We start from the raw sequence: 27,072 nt of genomic DNA on the forward strand, positions 1-27,072 counted from the left end.
ATTCGCATGCTGTAGCCGAAAGATTGAACAGCAACAAGAATGTGCAAAGCGTAATACATGTATACCCACACATTATGCCTATGCTGTGTGCAATGAAGGAGAACATACATGTACATGGACTCGTAGTGCCTATGTGAATGGCCCGATAGCGGAATGGTAAATGATTGTATGCCCTGCCAGACATGCAGAGGCCAACTCTGCAAGAAATTCACCCGAGGCCGAGGGGTTCTGTATCATTGTGTATGCCGGTACACCAAGTGACTTGGCAAAGAGTCCTTGCCCCTTGGACTCTTTGTCTTTGAAGCCTGATTCGTCTTTTAAACATCAGGGCTGAGGTCAGGGAATGACTTTTATTATGTATAAGCTATAAGGGAGCAGTCGATGCGCCAGATTTGAAAAATCACGTCGGAACACAGAGTTCTATTTTTCAGATACACCCTTTTTGGGCACTTTTCTCAAGGCATTCTCAACATACGATCGTTTTCATGTATGTACGTGCTGGCCAGTCTCACGCTTTCTCGGAGTTATTCGTCACACTCGAGGATTCAGTAGTCGCCTTTCACCTTTTTCTGTTATGAGTTCTTCAAGAACGACGAAATTCTGTAGTTTGGTGTCGCTACACGTCGGTTTGTCTCTTTTCCTTTTTTCGTCGAAATTTCGTCGCCCGACCTATAATTTCGTGCCACCGAATTAACCAGGCATTTCGCTGCTTCTATGCTGGACGTATCGAAAGAGTAAGTCTTTGTGACATTGGAGCGGAAGTTATGTTCTGGCCGAAAAAAGGGCATGCCTCTGGTGACGTGATTTCTAACTAGTGTTTTTACGTATATTTTCCATGCATGTGTGCACAGATGTCAGCGGCAGGAAGACCCAGCAATGCCACAACTGGCACAAGCATACATACTTGACGACCATGTGGCCCAGAATGAAGCATTTGCTCCAAAGTGCCATCTGACAAGCGATTTACACATGACTCAATGCTGTCAGATTGGCAAAATTGGCAAAAGCTACACACATGCACATCCATCACGTCAGGCCAATGCATTTATTGCAAGTGCGTCAAAGCACTACGACGCCAAGTATGCACAGCAGGGAAAGAAAATAAGCCACCAGTCAGCCAAAGCACATGCAGTGTACATGATTGCAGCGGAGCGGCATCCGTACACTGTCCTGCAGACAAACTGCGCGTGCACAGTCTGAAAGAACAGTGCGAACCGCTTCTGTGCCCAACCCATTACCAGCAGTGTGTGGGCCATGCAACATGTGCTTGGTGTAAGTCGAGACTCACACCAGAACACAGGTGGAAGTCACCAAACTTTCAGCTTGCAGAGCATGTGTTGCGTAGCATGCACCATGTCAGGATTTCAGACGAGAGTCGATTTTGTAGACGCTGCTACCAAAAGCAAATTGACATGCTCCCTGCCGACAATGCACCAAGCACAGACCACCAATTGCGAAGCATCATCTCTCAGTACAGCACGGAAGGTGCCGAGAGTGATTTCCCCAATATTATAGTCATTGCCGCTACAGGACGGGAATTGCTGGACAAGGATGCCATATTGTTGACAACAGTGCACGATTTGTATACAGAGACTTTGCACCCAGCTGCTGACCCCAAGCCAGCGGCATACGTGCTCGGCAAATTGAAGTTGACCCTGGAGCACCACTTGCACGTCATTCCACCTAAGTCGCGGAAGGATGGCACATTGCTGCTACGCAATGGATGTAATGTAATGCTGAGAAGGCACTACATATGATCCTTTCTGCAGAGCGTAAACACAAGATAGAGCAAACACCAACAAAGCTGGAAGACCTCACTCTGCCATGCTCACAGCACAATTGATAGCCAGCAACCGAATAATACATGTACTTCACAAATATGGGAACCCATTTACACCAAGTGCTATTATCGGACAATGCCATTATGCTCCTAGCACGCAGTACAAGAAAATTATAGAGCTTCGCCAGCATTGCCTTGATTTTGTCGTAATGTGATGGTGTGTGCGTGTGTGTGTGTGTATGTGTGTGTGTTTGAACATGGGAACCCATTTACACCAAGTGCTATTATCGGGCAATGCCATTATGCTCCTAGCACGCGGCACAAGAAAATTATAGAGCTTCGCCGGCATTGCCTTGATTTTGTCGTAATGTGATGGTGTGTGCGTGTGGTGTGTGTGTCACTGTGTGTGTGGGTGGTGTGTGTATGTGTGTGTGTGTGTGTGTGTGTGTGTGTGTGTGTGTGTGTGTGTGTGTGTGTGTGTGTGTGTGTGTGTGTGTGTGTGTGTGTGTGTGTGTGTGTGTGTGTGTGTGTGTGTGTGTGTGTGTGTGTGTGTGTGTGTGTGTGTGTGTGTGTGTGTGTGTGTGTGTGTGTGTGTGTGTGTGTGTGTACATTACATATTGCCCTATCAAAAATATATAAATAAACTCGGATGGTGAGCCAATGTAATCATGGATAAAAAGAATAAGGACAAAATGTTACGAGTTATGACTAACTGTCCACCATGTACCAATGTCGCTAGATCATATACAGTCGGCGAGCGCGACAAAAAGGCACAAACTGACAGGGAATACTAAGACATACAACGACCAAATAATATTCAAGTTAATTTCGAAATGTCTATAATTTCGTGCCGTCGGATTAACCAAGCATGCAACGAAAGGAAAGGTATACACGCTTAGACATATATTATTAGGCAATTATCTGCACCAACCTGCATTCCGGCCGAAGCATCATGTCGGGTGTGGTGGGTCGGCATTCCGGCGTATCTCCACACACCAGGAAAATCGTGAAGCGAGAATTCCCTCGTCTGCAACTGGCAAAGTCTTCACTTGACACTCAAGTTGAAATTTCTAGATACCTAGCTAATAGGAGCAGACTTCAGGACATTTGTCGCACTCGGGAATCGTCAGTTCGATCCGTACAGGGTTGGTTAGACACAAGAAATATAGCAAATTTCATTGACTGACATCTTCATCTTTACCAACACAGTTCACCACATAAACTTTCGCGCGAAAAAATAAAAAGACCCACTCAGCTGGCTTGGCGCATCGACTGGGAGTAGTCATCCAGGCAGTATTTCAAGGTATCTGATACAACTCCCTGGCCCTGTCCCTGATGGCGGTGATACTGACGTACACATACGCTGTGTATTAATGTTATGACGTCACCTCATATGTCACGTACATACACGCACGTACACATTATGTACATGCGCTATGCATGCATTTTATTTCGATTTTTGTTGAAAGAGACACGATATACGCGTGGTCTAGGTCTACGTAGATGATTCTTTGCAAATGCAAAAGTAAAGTGACTAGTCCAAGGACGCTGACTGTTCTGACCTTCGTTGAAGTCTTCCACGATCTAGTTAGTTGATGGTGCTATAAGAAAGTCTTGGGGAAGCGCTGTTGCCTGGGAGAGATTTCACTGCAATGTCGTCTGCCGATACTCCGAGCACAACTAGTGCGAGTGCTGCGACATCCACCTCGACACCTAGTCTGGTGACGACTGGGCTGAGTGCTGTGACCAGCAGCAACACTGGCACAGTGGGTACAGTCTGTGCCACTGCCAACAGACAGCCCATCGCTGCCAATGGGAATGGCCGAACGCCCGGTGTGCTCATCAGCAGTTCGTCCAATGCTACTTCAGCGAGATCTCTACCGACACTGGTTGGTAAGTGTTCACTTCACTGCATCCTGGTCGGCCTGGAGGGAAGTACATTGTACAATCATGTACAATCGACATGTACATTCAGTGAAACTTCAGTATCACGTACCTCCAAGGGCCATACAAAAACTGTGCTTTATACAGACCTCCCGGCCACCTCAAATCAGGACATTAGAGAGGTTAAGATGCACGTTATTTCCGACGTGACGCGCAATTTCACGTCAAATTTGGCGTAAAACTCAAAATTTCGACGTGAGCAGCAGGTCACTCGCGTTGATTTTTCGACGTGCGAGCAAATAACGCGAGCTGAACTTTCGGGTCACGTCAGAAATAACGTGCATCTTAACCTCTCTACTGAAAAGATCTGAAAGCACCCAACATGGTACAGTCAGGCCTCGTTTATCCGGTCCTCTTTTATCCGGATCCCTCGCCATCCGGAAGAAAATCGTTGGTTACCGATTTACAGCATATGCCATGCATACATACAGTGTGTGTGTTCGATTATCCGGTTCCCTCGCCTATCCGGATATTTTTTTGTGGAAAACGGTTATGCGAGGTCTGACTGTACAAGTGGGCATGAAGCTGCCATGACAGCCAAAAAATATGTTATCGGGTACTACAAGGTGACAAGTCGCATGAGCATGAGCTCCATGTCTGATAAGTGCTTGCATCAGCCACCTATTCCGTGTGCATGTGACGGATTGTAATCTGTTATCCGAGTTGAGACGTGAAAAGTGGGACAAAAGTGTGGATATCTCATGAAATCGGGATAATTTCATGTATAGCCAAGTACAAGGTATATCCAAGGTCAATTTCGTGACTGGTACACGTACAGGTACATGTGTGGCATAATGCAGAAATGTGTACTTTATATCCCTTATGGTTACGCCACCTGTTATCTTCTGGGTGCTGAGTCACAACGGTGTTGGTTCGAGGAAGTTACGGCGCTCCGTTCGTCCTATATTCTCAATTGAATCCGTGCACGTCCTCAGAAATGGAAACGACTTCGAAGTACAAGTGCTAGATAGGGACTTATCTGTCACTTAAGGTGCCATTTCGTTTTATGGGAGCACAGACCAAGATGAAAATTTCAGAACATGTAGTCTGCTGGGTGCAGAACCGGATGGTGTTGATTTGAAGAGTGCGCGACACATCAGTCTTCCCTTATTCCGAATCAAATATGGTCCTGTTTCACCACTTAGGCATCAGCTGATGATCAGTTGATTGCCCTGCATGTAGCTGCAACCAACCAGCGACCTTTTGCAGAGATTGATGTATTAGATTTCTGCATGCTGTCCTTGCACTCGAGTATACTCTGATGTAGTAAAACATGTAGTACATGACTGTGTAGTCATCAGTTTATGCATAGTCGATGGGTCCGCTTGTTTCATCCACAAGTTTGCTAATGCCTGATGGATTGAAAGTAAGGGGAGGACTAAATTAATGCTGTTGAGAGAAATGTTGCCGAGAAACGTTGCTCTTTGCTGTGAACAGATGCTGAAAGTTACCAGGGGTCATTTTACTTTGTAGGTGCCAATCTACGATTTCTGTAATCATGGGCTTGCTGTGTGTGTGTGTGTGTGTGTGTGTGTGTGTTTGTGTGTGTGTGTGTGTGTGTGTGTGTGTGTGTGTGTGTGTGTGTGTGTGTGTGTGTATGTCTGCGTGTGTCTGCGTGCGTGCGTGTGCGCATGTGTGAATGTCACAGGAATTGATCCTTTACCATCAACAAGTGAACCGTCGGTAAGAACTGGACGTGGTGTTGGTTTGAGCCGTAAATGACACACTTTACAGTATTGGCCGGAGAATTCCTCTTCCTTTCTGTGGAGAAGGCAGTGACAGTGTCAGTGACAGTGTCAGTGTCAGTGACAGTGACAGTGACAGTGTCACGTGTGAATTTTAAAGCGGTGCAGTTCAGTGGTTGTGATCGGTGTGATCGGTGTGATCGGTGTGTGTGTGCATTTGTGTGTATGCCCTTGCATCGTACACTGTAGATAATGCCAAGGAAGCGCTTACATGACCTTGTGCAGGAGATTAACCCAAACCAGTCACTCGATGAAGAAGTGGAAGAGGTAAGACTGTTGAGTGGGTTTATAGCTCAAGGGCTTTTGCTCACATAGTTAAATTGAAATTGTCTCTTGACTGAAGATAGGACTGGTCGAACTGTCCTTCACCTTCGCGTTTTCGAATCCATACCGGTGTGATCTCTCTCGATCGAGCGAGCGAGCGATCGATCGATCGATTCATCCTTTGTTTCTCCTGTACATCGTACAACGAAAAGGAATAGAGCTACATATTTTTAATAACTTGCAGGCAAGTCAATTCACTCAAGTGTCGATATGCTCTGTATTTTACCCAAGCCTAGTATTATCTAATATATTTCGGTCTTCGTTGTCAGGAGTCATGTTAATTACGGTCATGGAAATAAAGCAGCAGTATACAAATCGAACGACCAAGTGACAACCTGATGTCCCTTGTTGAGAATATTGGTTTTAACATGTACTCCCTTACAGTGGCTTCCCTTACTCTTGTAACTTCTTGTAATCTATTGGTCTCGTCTGCATTTAGAATTTATGTACATAGAAAAATTGTGGGACTTGTGCTGATAATTCGAAGTTCGCAAAGTGTAATTCGAAGTTCGCTGTGCATTATACAAGTCAGTTCAGCGTCCGCGAAATCTGTGTCTTAAGGTGCATAGCGCAACTCTGCATGACAATGAGAGCATAGCGCAACTCTGCATGACAATGAGAGCATAGCGCAACTCTGCATGACAATGAGAGCATAGCGCAACTCTGCATGACAATGAGAGCATAGCGCAACTCTGCATGACAATGAGAGCATAGCGCAACTCTGCATGACAATGAGAGCATAGCGCAACACTGCATGACAATGAGAGCATTTTGAAATACATAATGACTGTGTTTTGGGGTCATGTTCTGCATAATTTGAATGTCCGGATAATTAGAAGCTTTTCTTGGAAATTTGGGGTTCGAATTATCAGGATTCTGCCTGTATCTCTTATTCGGACTTGCATGTATAACTGTTTTTAAAAGTGCACATCGTCAGGGGATTCTGGATCCTTGTCTACTAATGAGGATTGTCTTGTGACCAACGTTGTACTAACGAGGGTAGACCAGTAGGCTGTAATGAGACAGGTCTCCATGCCAGTTGAGTGAGTGTTTGACTGTGCACCCTTGCATGGCAACTTGACCTGCGCTATCCTCTGTGCTGCTGCTTTCACGGTACCTCTCTCCTATCCCCTAGTTCCTGTTATCATCCATCGACTCGTTTGTGGACAGTGCCATTGGGCAGGCATGCGAGTTTGCCAAGCATCGCAACAGCACCACGCTTGGCACGCGAGACCTACAGTTGTACCTGGGTGAGTGCTGTGCGGCGGCGGGGAGCTTTTGATGTGATGATGATCATGATGACGAGAGAGCTTGGAAGCTCAGGGCCCTACGCTATGCTTTTTTGCCTTGATGACTTAGACAAAAAAAGCATAGGGATGTTTCTTATAAATTTCTACTTTTTGTTTTTAGACATAACTTGGGATTCGAACCCGCACTATCGCCCTGCATGCATCCCCCGATACACTTCGCATACATACTAATTCTTCCAAGTGGCTTCACGTTATGATCTTGTATTTGAAAGCCCTATTTGAATATGCATTGTGGCCAGCCGTCTTTGATTGTACGGTACGGTACGGGACAGGTACGGTCGAGGGTAATGCGACACCATCTACCGCCTTGATGACGGCAAAAAAAGAATAGGGATGTTATAAATTTTTCAATTCTCCTATTTTTTCAGGCATTACCTGGGATTCGAACCCGCACTATCGCCCTACATGCATTCCCCCATACACTTCGCATTCATACTCATTCTTCCAAGTTGCTTCACGTTATGATCTTGCGTTTGAAAGCCCTATTTGAATAGTGCGGCCAGCTGTATGTGGCCAGCTGTGTTTGATGGTACGGGACAGATACGGGATAGCGCCAGGCGTGACACAAACACCAAATGAAAGCTGTGTGGACCCTGGCTAGCGCCAGATGTTACTGAAGTAACGTCTTCTGCATAGCTACGGGAATAATGTGGTTTTGCCTGGGTGAGTGCAGTGCGGCGGGGAGCTTTTGATGTGATGATGATCATGATGATAATGTGGTTTTGGGGAAAACAGTATCTCTACCTGGTATTACTGTACTGGTACACAGAAGTGGAGTACATGTACTCCACTGAGTGGAGAGTGTTGAACACCGTAAGGTGGAGACTGCACATGCAACAGGGAGCAAGGACTACTTGCTACAACTCAGTGTTGCATTGTTTTTAACGATCCGAATCACAACTACTGAAGTAATTTTCCTCACTTGCTCACTGATGTAGATTTCGCTATTACCGTAAAGTACAGTGCAGTACATGGTCATGTTTCTCATGTTTACAGTACAGTCAACTTCGCTAATAACGACTGCGGATATAACGACAATTCGCGAATAACGACAGAATTTCCATGCCCGGAGCTAAGTCCCATCTAACTGTGATACATATAATGAGACTTCGGGTATAAGGACACTTTTCTGATGCCCGCCCGAGTGTCGTTATTCGCAAAGTTGACTGTAGATGTCAGCCATCTTTATCAGGACTACTGTAAGACATGTATATATAACGAGGAAGCAAATCTAACGTTTTAACGGATGACATTTCTTCGTTATAATAAGATCCGTTGAGGCCGTACTGCTTCATATATGCTGTGTGTGCATATGGCAGAATACTGCAAGATCGTTAACCTATGAATTTTGGACAATCGTTAAATTTGCGACTCGTTATAATAACATGTCTTACAGTATGTATACATGCACAGTTCATGCACAGTTCATGCACAGTTCATGCACAGTTCATGTATCTTGGTTCTGTTTTCCACTACAATGTGCTCGCTGCTCTAGAACGAACTTACAACATGTACATACCTGGATTCGGCACGGAGCGTGCTAGACCCTACAAGAAGCCATTCACCACCGAAGCACACAAGCAGGTAGGTTTTAGAGTTGACCGCCTTCAGACCAACAGCCTGCCGGATCACCTGTGTGTGTGTGTGTGTGTGCACGTGTGTGCGCCACCCACCTACAGCATCGGCCTATAAACTGCACCCTGCTGCCCTTCATACATGTGTCATAAGTGCGTGGCTGCTCACAGCTCTATACACGAGGACCTGATTGTGTATTCCATTGGTTGTTACTGTACAATGAATGGCACGGTCGATTGTACATGTACTGTGTGTGTGTGTGTGCTACATCAACTGCCTATGCCCAGGCAGCTGTATGCTATGCAATGTACTACTGTGCGAGTACTTAATAGTGCCTCAAGCAAAGGTCCCTGGTCCGAGTCCTGGTGGTGACAGTCAATCTTTTTCAGACTTTTCCCGTTTGCATCTTTCCCTCGGACCAATGAGTACTAGTGCATGTGCGCAATCGAGGTCCACGTGACGGCGAATTGACTGCAGTGCACTGAGCAATGTTTGCCGCTACATTGGACGGAAGGGCGTGTGTTCTTCGTTGCCGTCTTTGCAAACTTGAACGGACTTGCATTCGCTTGCCATGGAGAATACCTGGTAGTGGCTGTGCTTGCCTGCATGGACTCCGACATGTAACTGATCTTTGGGCGGGTTTGCCATTTCTACTACGGCCAGGACGACGCCACGGTTGTGTCAACTTTAGTTACTTTACATACAGTAGAGTCGTGCGCCGAAGAAAGTTGAGCGAAGAACGTCCAGCCTGAAATGCTAAGAACGCCACAGCCTAAAGTTATGAACGGCGGTGTTGGTTTTCCGGCAGCTTTCGGGATACGTATGATCCACGTATGATTGTTTCTAAGAACGTGCTATAAGAACAAAGCCGGATTACTGAAAATAAAGAACGCCCCAGGCTAACCCCTTGGACACAATGTTCTTGGACTCGCGACTCTACTGTAGCACTATGTACTAGTACCATAAAGTACCGTTGATCCGCCCCCACGCCATGTCGCTTCCCAGCTGGGTTTCTGGCAGGAGGCGGGAATTAGATCAAGGCTGTCAAGTGCAGTGCGATGTACAACAACGTGGAGGATCAGACTCGATGTGCTGGATTGTGCACATTTTCATCCTGCACTGGCACGTATAGTGTACTGCAGTGCATGCGTCGGTTCAACATCGTATTTCGTTGTATACGCCGAAGTCGCTTCACAGGTAGAAAATCGGCAGGGGGCGGAAATTAGAGAGGGAGCGGGAATTAGAGAGGGGGCGGGAATTAGAGAGGGGGCGGGAATTAGAGAGGGGGCGGATCAACGGTACTGCAGTCCTAGCCAGAGAAATCCAACCTCATGAATAAACTAGAGCCGGGCACTACGCAGCACTAGCACTACAGACACAGTGTTTTCGTGCGCTCGAACCCGGCAGTGCTACTTTATTCATGAGGTTGGATTTCTCTGCCCAGCACTGTAGTAGTACATGTAGTAGTAGTGTAGAACGAATGTGCTGTGTGCAGTGCGGTGCATTGCCGCGGGTGGCTTGATTACTGCTACTAGTAATACTCGGTGCTGTTTGTTTTTTCTATGTGCCAACAGAGGTTGAACCTGATTAGAAAAACGACCAAGAAGTGAAGCACATCACCTTGCAGCGAACAACACACTTTGCTACAGTCTTGCTTCAAATTATTACCGGTACTATTTTTAATCTTTTTTTTAACCGTGCTATCCAGTTATCCAGGTGCATGACATTGTATAACCGTATCATAAAGGCGGCATTGAGAACACGGCTGCTGAATGCATTGCATAAAGCCCGAAAATAGATGGTGTGTGCATTTCTCAGTTGTTTATTTGTTTGTCCCGACTAGACCCCGAATTTCAACGACTTTGTTTGTTTAGCACAGCATTCGCTCTCTGCACCAGCTAGCAATGCATAGCAAGCCATGTCAATAGTTCATACTGCTCTACGATATTTTGATTCATACTGGATCAATGAAACCTCGGCAGCAGCAGCAAGCCATTGTGCGCCGATGCCATTAGAAAATTCATCCGGCGTTGCTCACAATAACAACTTACAAAATGATTATACTCGTCTGTGTGTGTGGGGGGGGGGGGGGGGATCTAAACATGCACACACTGCATGTGATAGGTAAATGTGGTGCACTTGCCAGCAGTGCATGCAACAATCATGTACATACATGAATCTTGAAAGAACTAGAATGTGCCATTATACGGTTCCCACTACTAGCACTAAATACGCCAGTACAGTCTTGAGACGAACCAAACTGTGACAAGTCTCCACTAATGATCAAAGGAATTGCAACAAATGCACTGTATTCCACAAGAAAAAAAAAGGGGAGATGTGCTGAACACTTGATCACTCCCACCAATCTCAGCCAGCTGAGCGTAGCGGAGAGGAAGGTGTTTGGGGCATGCGTAGTGGTGCGTAGTAGCGGGCAGCTCAATGCTCTGGTGCTTGGCACTTGGCTTGCGTTTACCAGTACCCTTCTGTTCTTCTGCTGTCAACGCCACGGCTCAGTCCTTCCAGTTTGGTTTGCGCTTGCCGAAGAAAGCATCAATTCCTTCCTGGCAGTCGTCTAGCTTTGCATTCTGTGCCATGTAGTGAGATGCTACCCTGTATACACACAACCATCACCATCACCACCACCAACAACAACAACAATAAAGAATTCAAATTCGAAACAACAACAGCAACAACAACAACAACAACAATATCACAACAGCAGCAGCAGCAGCAAGAAAGTTAACACCAGCAGAGCAGCAGTGATATTTATACCCTGCAGAAGATCCTTGAGGGTGGCGGCGTTCCTACGGATGCGGAAAGCTCGGTCTCTAGCCGAGCCTCGCGCAGACCGTGAATATGGACACTCAGTGTACAGTAGAGTCGTGCGCTGAAGAACGTGGAGCTCAAGAACCTCCAGCCTGAAATACTAAGAACGCCACAGCCTAGAGCTAAGAACGGCTGTGCTGGTTTTCTGGCAGCTTGCGGGGTGTATACGATCATGTACGCACTGTTGCTAAGAACGTGCTATAATTTATATAATAAGAACGCAGCCAGATTGCTGAAAAAATAAGAACGTCCCAGGCTAACCCCTTGGAAACAACTCCATTCCTACCTGTAGGCTGATTCCAGGGATTTCTCCTTGGCAATCTCAGAAAGTGCCACTTTGCCATGCGTTAGAACTTCCTTGCTCAGGCCGCTCAGGTGATTCACCAGGCTGTTTGTCTGAAACCGGCAAAGTAGACAGAAAGAGAAATGGGAACCCGAAGGCACGTCAGCACAAGACAGAACTCAATGCTGCACACCTAGCAGCTCTCGGGCTCACTCAGCGTGTGATCGTGAATCATGATGATGTGCGAGTGTACGAGTGTACATGCATGTCAGACAGTCTATGGTACTTCATCAGACAGTTTATGCCAGTAGTCGGCATGCGTATGCGTGACAATAGCCAGTCACATAGCACCAGTCTATACAGTCAGGGGCGTCGGAACCGGTGCGGCAGGTGCGGCCAAAGCCGCACCAATAATTTTCGAATTTTTTTTTACATTTCAACCTTGTTGGTGGCTTGTCGACTCTTGTACAGGAACCATGTTTTACATCGACAATGTGGTGTATCATCAGCATGCATATTCTTTTTATTATTCTATAAAGGTTGAATTCTGGGCTTCGACCTAGCACTCCCAGGTGTGTGTCCTTACCGCTGACTCCAACTCATCATCCGGCACCACCTTGCTGACCAGACCGTGTATCAGGGCCTCTGCAGTCAGGTGTTTGCGCAGCCACGCACCATTCACACACATGTACACATGCACACACGCATGCGCACGCACACACACATACACGCACACACACGCACACACACACACACATAGACACAATCAGTACAAGCTCACAGTAAATTAGTGGAGCAACACCCAGGCCAACAGGAGCAAATATCCTAGCAGTCACACACATCCTACCACAACATCTGATGATACCAAAATGGACAACTGTCACAGAAAGGCTACGCCACCTGGCCAAAGCAGAGTGCACTACAGTCCATTCATAAAAAGATGGGCCCTGGCTCTGGCGAGCTCCCGTATTTGGCGATTTTTCGTGATTTCATCGTACACAGTGCAGTGCTGCGAAATTTGAAATTTGAAAAAGGGTCCAAAAAGGGTACCTGAACTGGGGTTCGAACCGCACAATGCACTGTTGCAGGCGGGGTCAAACGGCCTGGATTTTTACGGGGTTTCCCAATTCAATGCTTTGGGGGCAAAACCTGGCCGAAATCCTATTCTTGTTATGGCTTGCTTTTTGGACAAAAAAACTTCAGAAACATAATTGGAAGAGGATTCCATAGGGGATTGCAGAAAAAAATTCTAAAAAAACTCAAAGTTTGACCCATTTATGGCCAAAAGCTAGAAGTCCATCTTTTTCTGAATGGACTGTAGAGTGTCTCATTACCCTGTGCGGAGATGGGCTCGCCTGTGAACAGCATGTATGCACCCTTCTTCTCCGATATGCAGCGTAGCAGTGGAACCGATGGAGTAGTGCAGAACAAGCCAATGTTGACACTGCAGAAAGTTACGGGAGAGACAGAGTGAGAAGACAGAGAGAGGGGGGACAGAGGGAAACACACAGAGAGAAAGAGAGAGAGAGAGAGAGAGAGAGAGAGAGAGAGAGAGAGAGAGAGAGAGATAGAGAGAACGAGCGAGAGAGAGAGAGAGAGAACGAGCGAGAGAGAGAACGGGCGAGAGAGAGAACGAAAGAGAGAGAGAACGAGAGTAGGAGTAATTTACATTCATATAGATGACAATTGTTATAATCACGATCAAGAGGACAAGCTAAATGGACATGTAGATACTTTACTTCTGGCACCTGGCTTGTATATCGGGCACTGAAGTAAACGCAACATCTCAACACACCCGTGCACCGCTAAGAAGAGAAACATGGTCGACAATGACATTGCAGTGTGTCAAGTCTGTCAGTGCACTCAACCTACCCCGGGGTGGCGAATCGGGCACTCTCGCCGGCCAGAACCATATCACACGATGCAACAAGTTGACAACCAGCCGCCGTCGCTAACCCTGGGCACACAGCACGTAAAGCACAGTGAAACACTTCAGTATGAGGCACCACGGGATATTGCATGCTATGGGATATACAGTACAGTATACGGGTCCTTTACTGGATAAAACGTTCCATTGGATATAAACTACACTGGATATACCGTAAAGTCGCGGATAAAAGCCGGGCTTATAAGCACATAAGCCGCTTTCTGCATCAGGCTTCAATGCAAACCAGGCTTGTATGCAAACCATGCTTATATGCACCACTGATATTTTTGCCAGGCTTGTAAGCACATCGGCCGATCCGGGCTTGCATAGAAGCCAGGCTTCTATGCGCGACACGCGTAGATCTACCACTGACTACCGGTATGGCGGCAGTTTTACTATGCACTGTACATAGCGCATGCACTCTTGACCTACCCGATCCGCGCTTGCATAGAAGCCAGGCTTCTACGCGCGACAGGCTTATATGCATTGACTCGTTTGATTTTCAGGCTTCTATCTGCGATGTGCTTGTATGCAAACCTGGCATTTATCCGCGACTTTACGGTAGCCTGCTATTGGATACAAAGTATTGTTTTGCAAACCCTGCATGATGCTACTACACCAGTCATTTGACATTCGATAGACATTACCTCAGCTATAAAGTACAGATTTGTACACACAGCCCTTGCAGTGTGCTAATACTGCAGGTTTACTGTGTGCTTCAAAGTACATGTACTGTACTAGTGGAAGCATCCAATACACAGGCTCATGTACCAGTATTGCTCCAAAGAAAGACCCACCGACCCACACACACACACGAAAGCACATAAAAGCTCTATTGCAAAGCCTTACCAGCTACTTGAGCCACGACAGGAACAGGGAAATTCTGACAGGATGCAACGGCACAACACACAGCAGACTGCTGTCATTAGCTTGGTAGTGCAGTGCATGCATTTGTATAGACTTGCCCGAGGTACTCACAACCAAACGTAGCTGGGCCTAGGCCATTCTTGTTTTTCATGCACTACAGTCTGTGTATGGTTGAACCATCAAACACACACCGGTATACTGTAATTGATGACATTCTAATTTCTAACGTATTTGTCCCCCGGCATGTCAATGGTAGACCAGTTGGAAGTCGAGCCCCCAGCGAAGCGTCCTTGTCCCCCCTCCCTGCTGGATGACATGCTAGCCGACAGTGATGATGAGTCACGGGAGTCTACTAAGAGCTGTGTGACGGAAGTGGCGACTTACTTGCAGGTCTCTCTCTCTCTCCCTCCCTCCCTCCCCCCCCCCCCCCCCCTCTCTGTCTGCCTGTCTCTGTCTCTGTATCTCTCCCTCTCTTACGTAATTGTATTACTATACCCAGGCGACTTACATGAATAGTCTGCATGACAAAGGAACACAGGTCGAACAGCTCCTTGGGTGTTGGTGAGGAGATCGGTTGCCTCTGCCACACGAACACAGGAAACAAGCAGATCCAGCACATGTTTCAAGTGCATTCAATCTACTAGTATTCATCGACAACCAGAAGCACATGTACGCAGAATTGCAAATAGAACACTTCCCGGAATATCATATTTCAGAAAATGCAAACACAAAAATGCAGAGACGTACAAGACACAGCCCAAAAAACTGCTGCATCACTTTCTGCACAACCATAACGATATTCACCAGCATTCTACTTCATATACTAGTACAGTGGATATCGGTTATAAAGTCATCGGATATAGTGATAAACCGGCTATATTGATACAAAATGAAAATATCAAAAGCAAAACCAGAAAAAGCCAGTCAAATTATCATTATAACCAATACATTGGATATAGCGATAAATCGGCTATAAGGATACAGAATCACCATTCAAATCACCTCTTTGTGTAGAAAAAGTATCGTCTATAGTGATAGCAACACACGAGTGTGAGGCATTGATGTCTCGCCGAGTTGGAGCCACATGTGTGTTTTCATAGTGTTTTCTGGTCTAAAGCTTCCTGGATGATGGCTTTGGGCCAAGATGTTCTTCACTCTAGACTGAGGAAGGTGCAGCAGCATGCATCATGTATCAGTACGCTACATTAGCGCGATCGAGTACCCACACGTGTATAATGTGTATGTATGACGAGCGCAGTTGAAAATCGCCTGTAGTGATATACCGGTTATAGTGATAAAATGTGAAAAATCAGAAGGGCACGTTATAACCAATATCTACTGTAGTAATATACATGAAGTAGTAAGTAGTAATATATCTACTCCATGTACTAGTACTACAGTAGTAGTAATATACATGAAGTACCAAGAATACATGCATGAAGAGGCAACCGCTGGACGGTGGCAATGCTCAGACAGGGAGTCTGGAAGACTGAATGTATTATAATATAATACATTCAGTCTTCCAGAGATTATCAGACAGACAGGGTATCTGTCGTATCATCCGCAGAACTACATGTACATGCGCAGGTGCTGGGTGAAGTGAGATGTGCCTCGTACCAGGCTGCCTTGCACTGTCGTAATCACGGCAGGCTCGACGTACTCCACACGTCACGTGCCAGAGCTGATCTGGGATGTGTTCAAGCTCAGTTGGCCATGTCTTTGTTGCAATCATGTGCGTTCCTGGACTCTGGAGCTGGTCGTACTTGCAGATCGAGACAGGTCTGTTTCACGTAGTACTGGTAAGTTACATTGTACTACAGTACGAGTGAGTACATGCAAGGATTAAATAAACCAATCCAATCCAAGGATGTGCTGTTTGAAGTACATAGATGGCAAGCGCTGTAATAATGCTACAGTGCGTATCGGTTATAGTGTGGTTGTGTAAAAGAATATACTGCCTACAAGAATAAACTCTCATGTTTTCATAATCATAACATGGGTTTCAAGTGCACATTTATTCTTACAAGCAATTTTATCGTACAGTAGAATATATCGGTCCTAAGAATGGACTTTGTGTAGCAAAACATGCCACATTAGTACAAAGTATATCGCCTGTAGTAATAACATCCGTCCAATGCGGTTCCGATCTGACTCGCGTTGGGTCGTAGTGCTGCAGCCTGTGCAGGTTCAACTGTTGTGGTCATGTAACTCATGTTGCATAGCCACATGGTAAGCCTATGTGACTATGACCAGCCGCATGCACAGTAACACTACATTGCATGTATGATGATCTTCCTGCCTCTGCGTACATGCACATGATATGTCACACTTGAGTTATCGTGTGTAAGAAATATCGGAAATAAGAATAGAAAGTCGTTTTTCAAACACACACGCTATAACCGATACCTACTGTACTTGCGAATCATCATGGGTATGATAGCCAAGTGCCCACCCAATCAGAATCAAGTGTGCATACGCTGTGTGCAGATTGAGCAAGTAAAGTATCCAGACACATGTACAGAAAATCTGTAGACCCCAGGAATGGGCTCTTACTGAGTCAGGGGTGACACTTACATTCCAGATCACTGATCTAATCAATAGACAGTAGACAGATCAGCTAAAAAGAAGCATACACCTACAAGTTCAGAAAGGTCATGGCCAGACGAGAAGACCTTGCCCTTGGCGGAAATGACCACGCACGACAGGTTTTCATCGCGCTTAGCGTCTTCGGACGGCATCAGCGCTGTGCCGAGTGCTTCCAGCATGGCATACGACAAAGCATTGCTGAGCACACGGACACAGAAAGACGGACAGAATTGTTTTCTGACGTCAAGAGATGCGAAAGAATCAGCCATTTTGGAAATTATATGCCGCACTGTCTTGAATAAAAGCCTGTCTCGTACAGGAGCCCATCTTGTATACGTACATGTACGAGTCTGATTTTCCAGATGGACCTTCGGCACATACGCCTGCTTTTTGTGTTGATAACCGGGTTTGCACGGAAATACAAGGTGTGAACAGAAGACTAGCCATCGCGTCAGCCTCTACAGGAATACGCCCGGCCTTTGTACACGCCATTACGCTTATTGCCAGTCACATGCCTATAGCTCTGTGGCAGGACAATGGCGAGCGCAAATAGCTGAACACACCAAAATGAGCAAAGCAGCAAACTAACTTCTGTATTTCACTGGGTTGTTAACATGAACACGCGGAGCTCACTGACTTTTCAGTTTGAGCACTCCAGCAAGGTACGTTCGGGCCTGGTTTAAATCTGGCTTTGGAAAATTTATTTTTCATTGCCATCAGGTTCGGCTTCATTTTCTCTGTGCTGCACTGATGAGTCCGCAAAGGACAAAACAGTTCTGTCCGCAGATTGAGTAATATGAACACATAAATTACTGTACAAGCAGAAATATTCGTCTGGAATTTAATTTCGTCTTTTTCGTCCAACGAGCTGTTGGACTAAATTAAATGCCGGACTAATATCGATTTCGAAAGAAAAGGTGACAGCACCGACGCAATCCACACAGTCAAGTAAGCCAATTTCGTAACCGAACGTTTTCGTTCCCTTCTCATCATGGGTAAATACAGGGAATAATGGAAAAATGTCAAATACAGCAACTTATAGAGCAAAAGCATAGATTGAGAACTCACGCTATGCGTGTGGAAAAAATAAAATTCAGCTGAACAAGTCAACAACAGGGTGAAGGTGAAGAACTGACTAAAACATAATGAAAACATCAATGAGAAGAAGCATTCCTGACACTTTCACGAGGATTAGCGCCAAACAACTGAAGCGACAAAACATTTTCCTTCTGGACACACAGTTCAGGGGACAACTTGCGAATATACAACGCTTCCAAAACAGACAAATGTAAAACAGATCTGCCACGGGCCAAAACTGAGAAGACATCATCTCTGTACAACTCACGACAACTATCACTAACCGACAGATGACTCTTGATCGCTGATTGCTGACTGTTGGAATTTCTCGTCTTCTTTGTCACCTCCGATGTCGCAGCTCTTGACTCGTCCTTTCCAATGGGCAGTCGCCTTGTTGTCACTTCCGGTACTGCAGGTCCGGACTCGTCCCTTCCATCACACTGCCCGGCCACTCGTGCGGTGTCTGACTCTTCCATTGTCTTGATCACTGGTTTTCGTGGTGGTCTTCCACGCTTCCTCCCACTAACGCTCATTGTCACTTCCAGTATCATCGACTGTTCGTCTCCTCCAGTACGCATCCTCACCTGGATGCGAGTGACTCGTCAACTGGGTGTCCCTGGCATTGTCTTCTTCGGTGTTGTTTTCACAGGTCTGCACCTCTTTGCTTTGCCGACTTGGGCCGGCCCAAGCCCAACACATGTCGCCGATGAGGAAGTCGATTGTGCTGCTGCGCCAGACGAAACTTCGGACTGGGACAATGCTTCATGTGACGCAACCTCAGTCGACGCACATTTAGGAGGGCGACCACGTCGAGGACGAGAATCACGTGCATGTACCGGGACTAACCTCAGATTATACTCATACTCAGCACAATTGACTTCCTCATCGGCGACATGTGTTGGTGTTGTGAAAACAACACCGAAGAAGACAATGCCAGGGACACCCAGTCGACGAGTCACTCGCAGCCAGGTGAGGATGCGTACTGGAGGAGACGAACAGTCGACGATACTGAAAGTGACAATGAGCGTTAGTGGGAGGAAGCGTGGAAGACCACCACGAAAACCAGTGATCAAGACAATGGAAGAGTCAGACACCGGACGAGTGGCCGGGCAGTGTGATGGAAGGGACGAGTCCGGACCTGCAGTACCGGAAGTGACAACAAGGCGACTGCCCATTGGAAAGGACGAGTCAAGAGCTGCGACATCGGAGGTGACAAAGAAGACGAGAAATTCCAACAGTCAGCAATCAGCGATCAAGAGTCATCTGTCGGTTAGTGATAGTTGTCGTGAGTTGTACAGAGATGATGTCTTCTCACTTTTGGCCCGTGGCAGATCTGTATTACATTTGTCTGTTTTGGAAGCGTTGTATATTCGCAAGTTGTCCCCTGAACTGTGTGTCCAGAAGGAAAATGTTTTGGCGCTTCAGTTGTTTGGCGCTAATCCTCGTGAAAGTGTCAGGAATGCTTCTTCTCATTGATGTTTTCATTATGTTTTAGTCAGTTCTTCACCTTCACCCTGTTGTTGACTTGTTCAGCTGAATTTTATTTTTTCCACACGCATAGCATGAGTTCTCAATCTATGCTTTTGCTCTATAAGTTGCTGTATTTGACATTTTTCCATTATCCCGTGTATTTACCCATGATGAGAAGGGAACGAAAACGTTCGGTTACGAAATTGGCTTACTTGACTGTGTGGATTGCGTCGGTGCTGTCACATTTTCTTTCGAAATTGGATACGCCTCCAATTTTTTCCTCGTAATATCGATTTGTCCAGCTTTTCAATACACTCTTATGATCCATGGACGAAATTTACAACCGGACGAACTCCCTTTCTTTGGAGTTGGACGAAATTATTGACCGACGAAATTTTCTGCTTATGCAGTACAGCTTTAATATTCCAACTCGGATGGTGAACCAAAACTCCAAAAGTATTCATGTAGAAGAAAATATGTGGTCCTTTCTCTTGTACATGAAATTACAGCTTGGCGATGTTTTTTAAAGAAACCTCCACAGAGACTTGACGGAGCCTATCCAAATAAGGTCGCTTACCGCTTTGGCTCGTTGTTCAAGACAATTCTCCGCACGCCATCGCGCTGTGATACCTGCAAGATACTGCTGGAGTGACTTGAGTGATTGCGGTGGGCGGTGTGGACGGCTGCAATGCTGCGAGCACATGGGCTAGCCGGCCCTGCTGAAGGCAACAAACTGGCACTAGTTCCCTGCACACCATGCCGGGTTTACATGAATCAGCGCATATGCCCACATGTATGTATGCACACGCCCACACATACACCACACACACACACACGCCCACACACACACGCCCACACACACACACACACACACACACATACACACACACACACACACACACAGTATTCTAGGATTTTCTTGACACTGTTGAGTATTTGGCTTGTCTTCGCTTCATATTTCTGCTCATATAATTTATAATCGCTAGAAACGAGGTTAATACTTTCAGGTTTTAGGATTCTGAACGACGTTGGTGATTTCCAGCTGATAAATCACAGGTACTTGGAGATTTTTAGATGCTTGTGTCGTGCATAGTGCGTAAAGATGATGCACTGTAAGAGTTCTGTGGATATTCTGGTGAGTTTGTACATTCAAATTCCGGTTTGAGAGTACACAAGGAGCCATTGCCAAGCGCACGGAACTCTCGCGAAGGTTCACTAGGCTACGCTTCTTTTGGAAATGTACTGGGTGCAAACATTACAACAGTGCTTGGCGGACGTTTTCCTTGTAGGACTGCCCGAAGTCTTGGAGCCTATCCACGGGGAAGAGAGGAGGGGGGGGGGGGGGGGGGGGGTATGTCAGTGCAATTCTAGTCATGCATTGACCAAAATCCACATCCTAAAAACGTTCAGACCCCATATTCAGTATTATTCACAGAGACTACATGTACTTGCAATCAAAGTTGCAACTTACTGATGTACGTACGACCCAAAACAATATTGTGGACTTCACAATAAGATAAATACGTACCAGAGCTCTTGAAAGCAGGCGTCCTGCCATGACAGAGACAGACTCAAATTGAAGTTATCAGGAGGTCTATGTAAAGCCTACGCCGTGAACAAGAGGAAGACTGTGATGTTCCGCTGTGAACCAATTGAATTATTTTGATTTTTTGTCCTGTGGATTTGTGTGACATTCCCCATTCACGTCAATCATCATCACGTCATGCATGCATATGTCATGACTCGACTCATGGCACGTGCATTGGATGTTGATTTTAGGGAAATACCCTATGCTGAGTGCTCAGCTCTGTTTCCCTGGTTTCTGTGGAGAAGCTTGGCTGGCCCGCGCTATTATCTGTGTCCTGCTAGCAGTGCAGTACAGACTCAGTGCCATGCGCAGTGGTCCACTCCAGCTACCTCAGCCGGCCCCTGTTTGTTTTTTTGTTTTTTTTTGTTTTTTTTTACTATTGACACAGTACAGCCCTACTGCCGTACTGGAATACAGGTGGAGAACAAAAAGAAACGAGGAAAAGGACAAAACATAGGGGATGTAGGGACGACGTGCTGATGTGCTGGGAGCAACTCAACCGACCAGAGGTCTCGGCGTCAGCGTTGCAACTAGGCATCGAAAAATGTGTGTTGGGGGGGGGGGGGGGGGGGTTGCAGAAGAACAACTGCAAACAAACAGAAGCTAGAGAATACCACAAAATAATAACTTGGTGCGAAATAATGAGAAGAAAATAATGACGCCCAAAAGCGCTAAATACGAACATGGTAAAACCATGTACCATGTTTACTGTCTGTACTGCCGCCTACAACTAATAATAGTATACTAAGTTATAGCCTGGGGCTTTACTTGGCTTATACTGTATACAGTCAGTAGCCGGCTAGCCAGACAGTCATCATCTCGACTCCTGTACTCGTAGAGTCGTACTCGTAGATCTACGAGTAGACCTACGAGTACAGGCTAGCCATGGCATGGAGTTGTAGCTAGGTTTTGCGGGTTGTCGTTTTGAAAGCCGCTGACTGGCATAGACTAGATCTACATCATAGTAGCACAGAAAAGGGCGCCATACAGCAGCATAGCTACTGCACTAGTGAGTACTCGTAGTGACCAAGCTTTCTATTCAGCCGTGACATGGTGACGGCTAGCAGAAAGGTTGTAGTTAGCCTTTGGGTAATCCTGAAATACAGAAGATTATTATTATTATTTTGGTTCAAATCTCATTTTGCTACCTCCTGCGCCAGTGCTTGGCGATTATCCATCGTAGATCATATACTCAGTGAAGTGTTCAGTTCCCACAGGAATAGCTAAGCGTGCAGCAGTATTGTATGAGAAGACAGCCATTGGTCCAGTGATGGTGGCTCTAACGGAGAAGACTGCTCTCGGTCGAGCACGAGCGAAATCGCTGGACGCCGTTGTCCGCTTGAACCTGTGGTGAGTCAGAGTGGGTTTACCCAGGCCCCGTGCCGTCCCTGCCCTGAGGTATGTTGGCACGGACCCAGGCCAACTACAGGCATATACCAAAATTCAATTTCAGCATCAAAGGAGGAGGCATCGCTAGCTCTGACAGACTGTGCAACATATCTGCTTCAATGATCTAGCTACAAATTTAATTCCGCTGGCAACAGATACCGGTACACGAATATAGTCCTTATGCACATTGTACAGATGTACGAAGTTCTGTACTATGGCCGTAGGTGTGTACATACCCGGTTGGGTGTTCATTGTGTGCTATACATGCGCGTTTGACCCATTTAGCCTCACAATTCATGGCAAACGATCACTTTTCAAGCCTTCTTCACTTTGGGATTGAACTAACGACTGGCTAGATCTCTGCCGGAAAAAGATTTCGTATGAAATGCCTTCATGGCCCATTTCATAGTGGAAATAGCAGTAAACACAATAGGGTCCTGCACATTCAACACCCAACCGGGTCTACGGGATTCTACAAGATTATACGGGATTTCGTGCATCTGTACAATGTGCATAAGGCCTATTGCGTACAGCACTGTCGGGCGCCGAAGAACGGACTGCCGAAGAACGGCCAGGCTAGAATTTCACCGATTTTTAAGAACGGTCTATAGTATTATATTGTAGGCTGGAGTTTTCAAAGATAAGAACGGAAATGGTAATAGTAGAAAGGAAAAGGACATAATTATGGAAACGAGTTAAGAGTAACTCTCCACCACTGTAACTAGATACTATATACAGTCAGAAAGTGCAACAACTAGGCACAAAACTGACAGAGTACTGAGACATTCGACGTCCTGACACCTAGCTTCAACACATCTCCGTAGCGCTAACCGACAGCCTTCCAACTTGGAAGGTTCAAGGTTATGGAAAGACCAAAGAGGGGAAGGCAAGCGCAACGAAAACGAGCACAAGCTACAGTCTCAACGGAACAAAGAATGTCGATTGTCACTGGACGATGACGAGACCAGTAGGCGATTTGACAAAGCGGTCTAACTACAATTCGAAGCAGCAAAGCAGCACACTACCCAACTTGGGTGGGTCAAAAATATCAAAGATAAGTTAAGAAGGGGGAAGCTTTGCGAGAACGAATTGTACAAGCCGAAGTCTAAACTCCTACAGTACTCATGCATGACATTGTGATGGACTAGTTGACTACAAAACAAGTTGTTTCACACGACGTACGTTTCGCCGTATGGTTCGTGACGGCTCATCAGGTGTGCAATTTGAAACTCATGTCATGCATGAGGAGTACTGTAGGAGTTTAGACTTCGGCTTGTACAATTCGTTCTCGCAAAGCTTCCCCCTTCTTAACTTATCTTTGATATTTTTGACCCACCCAAGTTGGGTGGTGTGCTGCTTTGCTGCTTCGAATTGTAGTTAGACCGCTTTGTCAAATCGCCTACTGGTCTCGTCATCGTCCAGTGACAATCGACATTCTTTGTTCCGTTGAGACTGTAGCTTGTGCTCGTTTTCGTTGCGCTTGCCTTCCCCTCTTTGGTCTTTCCATAACCTTGAACCTTCCAAGTTGGAAGGCTGTCGGTTAGCGCTACGGAGATGTGTTGAAGCTAGGTGTCAGGACGTCGAATGTCTCAGTACTCTGTCAGTTTTGTGCCTAGTTGTTGCACTTTCTGACTGTATATAGTATCTAGTTACAGTGGTGGAGAGTTACTCTTAACTCGTTTCCATAATTATGTCCTTTTCCTTTCTACTTTTATTATTGGCTCAATACCCGAGTTGGAAATGGTAATGTACACTATTATGTACACTCAGACGTATAACTCTGCATAAATGTACATGACTCTGGGCCTACAGATCGATTCCTGTCTTCGGTGGGACGCGCAGGTCTCCAGCATAGTACGTAAAACTTCCCAGAAGCTAACCACCCTGAGAACCATCCGCCCGTCGCTATCTGAACGCCAGTCGCTCCTCTTCTATTCTGCCCTTATACTTCCTGACATGCTTTATGGATCAAACGCGTTCTTCTCTGCCCTCACGGCTCAGCAGCGGCACCAGCTCACTGTCCTCGACAAGCGATGTGTTCGCTGCGTAGCCAATCTGCCCTTCCCGTCCCATACCACTCCTATATACACTCGCCTTTCCCTGACCCCTGTAATTGAACGTGCCAAATGCAAACTCCGTTTCCTTATGCACCGTGTCCACACCAGCAGCATCAGCCCTCTTCTGAAAGATAGAGTAGCCCTCCAACCTCCCAGTATCACCCGTGGCAATGACAATTGCAAATACGTTGTTCCGCTAACTCGGCGAACATCTGGCGACAGCCGACCATTGGTTTCCGCCGTGAAGCTTTGGAACACCCTGCCACAGGAACTCACGTCCGCTCGTCGTCCAACACCGTTTAAAGGGGAAGTTAAGGCAAAAATTAAAATTTCACCAGTTGTAGTCTTCGGGGTGCTGAGTCGAATGGTCGTGGTCCGAGGAAGCTGAGACGCTCCCTTCCTACTTGAATCCCAATCGAACTCGCGCACTTCCACCGAAACTGGGTGACTGCGCCCTACTAGATGGGGATTTGTATGCAAAATGTCACTAAAAGCGCCATTTCGTTCTTATAAAAGCACGGATGACCGCGATTGGCCCATATGTTGTAGTCTTTTGGACGCTGAGTCGACTGGTTTTGGTCCGAAAAGGCTGCGATGCAGCGTTCCTCCTTTATTCCCCATCGAACATGGTTGAAGAAGCGGTCACGTGCTCCTGCGTACACCAGTCAGCTGGTCACCGTGCCTGCAGGGTACAACTTACTAGCCTGTTTGACCTTTTTTGGGTGCAGTCCTGTCACTCGAGTTGAACTCGAGTTGAACCTTGGCGTGAAAGTTGTCACCTGCTGGCGTGGTGACCAGGTGATTTGGGCACCCAGGACCACGTGACCGCTTGTTCAACCATGTTCGATTGGGAATAAAGGAGGAACGCTGCATCGCAGCCTTTTCGGACCAAAACCAGTCGACTCAGCGTCCAAAAGACTACAACATATGGGCCAATCGCGGTCATCCGTGCTTTTATAAGAACGAAATGGCGCTTTTAGTGACATTTTGCATACAAATCCCCATCTAGTAGGGCGCAGTCACCCAGCCGTTCGGTGGAAGTGCGCGAGTTCGATTGGGATTCAAGTAGGAAGGGAGCGTCTCAGCTTCCTCGGACCAAGACCATTCGACTCAGCACCCCGAAGACTACAACTGGTGAAATTTTAATTTTTGCCTTAACTTCCCCTTTAAAAGATTGCTGAAAGTGTTTTTCTACGGTTAATATGGCCGAATAGCACCTCCCTCTGGCATAGGTCCTCATCTTCCTATTTCTCCCTGATTGTTACTTTGTTCGAACTTGACTTGTAATTACCGGTACAAATACTTCCTTTTGACTGTTTTCTCATTTTCGCAAGTGAAGCTTTATCGAGCCACACTTTTGATTCTATCGCCATCATAATATTGGGCATCAATGCCCGTTTGGTTTGCGATGTAAAATAAACTTCAATCAATCAAAATCAATGACAGATTGCACCATCGAATAAGAACGAAACTGCTGTGTTCGCTAAAAATAAGAACGGGCTAGGCTAGAACACTGACCCCCCCCCCCCCCCCCCCCCCCCCCAGTTCTTCGGTGCCCAACAGTATTGTACACTAGCACAAAAGTCCTCATCACTGAACAAGTCATTGAACAAATCATTGAACAAGTCATTGAACAAGTCATTGAACAAGGCATTGAACAAGTCATTGAACAAGTCATTGAACAAGACTGCGGAGAGTAGTTTATGAAGAATAGACTCTAGTGAGGAGTGTACACATGCATGTAGTGAGTTGCGCCCTGAATAGTCCATTCGCGCTGGTGACGGCCATTGCTGTGCCCGTCGTACCGGTGCCGGACTCTGGCCCTGCGTTTAGCCAACATGCTGAGGTGGAAAACACAGCTAGCACAGGCGTGCAGTGCGGTGAAACGCTTCATGAACACCACCCGGCACCCGGAGTGGCTGCTATCGATCATGGAAGAATCGAGCAGAGCCAGACTGGCATGTTGATGTGGGTTCAAATACAGGGTGTTTGCATTTGAAGACCTTGGAAATAGCTCAGCTCTGGTACTGGGCGTTTACAATCACTAGATCAGTAAGACTACGGCATTCCACTTTTGTGAAATCCGACCCAGAATGCATATACGGAAGCCGCCCGACTGTGGAAACTGCCTGCAGAGGAATGCACCGATTCCATGCTCGATGCACTCACTGATTCCACCTTTTGCACAGTACTCCCAGACTGTGGCTCACCAGGCGTTAGCACAATGGCCACTAGCTTCTCCGATGTATGCAAAAGAGTTCTGAATGAAAAGTCGCCTGTAAAACGAATTACCATCAGCTTGGCGATTTTCGAGGGCCTATGAG

The 27,072-nt window shown here is 46.4% G+C and overlaps 3 protein-coding genes and 1 long non-coding RNA gene across 4 annotated transcripts in view; 2 read left to right on the forward strand and 2 right to left on the reverse strand.

Moving 5' to 3' along the window:
* Window positions 1-919: 919 nt before the first annotated feature.
* On the reverse strand, window positions 920-3,041 carry LOC135804872 (uncharacterized). The gene is made up of 2 exons (XR_010551089.1): window positions 2,712-3,041; window positions 920-1,763 (listed from the first exon to the last, which is right to left on the reverse strand). It is a non-coding gene; the product is annotated as an uncharacterized LOC135804872 (long non-coding RNA).
* Window positions 3,042-3,278: 237 nt separating this feature from the next.
* Window positions 3,279-10,736, forward strand: LOC135804874 (transcription initiation factor TFIID subunit 12-like). Its single transcript, XM_065318847.1, has 6 exons — window positions 3,279-3,673; window positions 5,373-5,407; window positions 5,659-5,736; window positions 6,929-7,043; window positions 8,599-8,687; window positions 10,253-10,736. The coding sequence occupies exons 1-6, from the start codon at window positions 3,433-3,435 to the stop codon at window positions 10,286-10,288; spliced, it is 594 nt and encodes a 197-aa protein (XP_065174919.1). The 5' UTR covers window positions 3,279-3,432; the 3' UTR covers window positions 10,289-10,736.
* A 139-nt stretch (window positions 10,737-10,875) lies between these two features.
* On the reverse strand, window positions 10,876-21,434 carry LOC135804873 (enoyl-CoA hydratase domain-containing protein 3, mitochondrial-like). Its single transcript, XM_065318846.1, has 10 exons — window positions 21,243-21,434; window positions 20,292-20,461; window positions 17,221-17,365; window positions 15,090-15,161; window positions 14,564-14,597; window positions 13,660-13,744; window positions 13,122-13,231; window positions 12,374-12,432; window positions 11,791-11,900; window positions 10,876-11,288 (listed from the first exon to the last, which is right to left on the reverse strand). The coding sequence occupies exons 1-10, from the start codon at window positions 21,270-21,272 to the stop codon at window positions 11,189-11,191; spliced, it is 915 nt and encodes a 304-aa protein (XP_065174918.1). The 5' UTR covers window positions 21,273-21,434; the 3' UTR covers window positions 10,876-11,188.
* A 793-nt stretch (window positions 21,435-22,227) lies between these two features.
* The window catches only part of LOC135804875 (cilia- and flagella-associated protein 410-like), a 14,997-nt gene continuing 10,152 nt past the window's right edge, over window positions 22,228-27,072 (forward strand). Inside the window, exon 1 of the mRNA XM_065318848.1 lies at window positions 22,228-22,652. Coding sequence (XP_065174920.1) covers window positions 22,573-22,652 — 80 coding nt within the window. The 5' untranslated portion in view covers window positions 22,228-22,572. The remainder of the gene's footprint in view (window positions 22,653-27,072) is intronic.

The sequence above is a fragment of the Sycon ciliatum genome, chromosome 1, assembly GCF_964019385.1.
Source record: "Sycon ciliatum chromosome 1, ocSycCili1.1, whole genome shotgun sequence".
Lineage (NCBI taxonomy): Eukaryota > Metazoa > Porifera > Calcarea > Leucosolenida > Sycettidae > Sycon > Sycon ciliatum.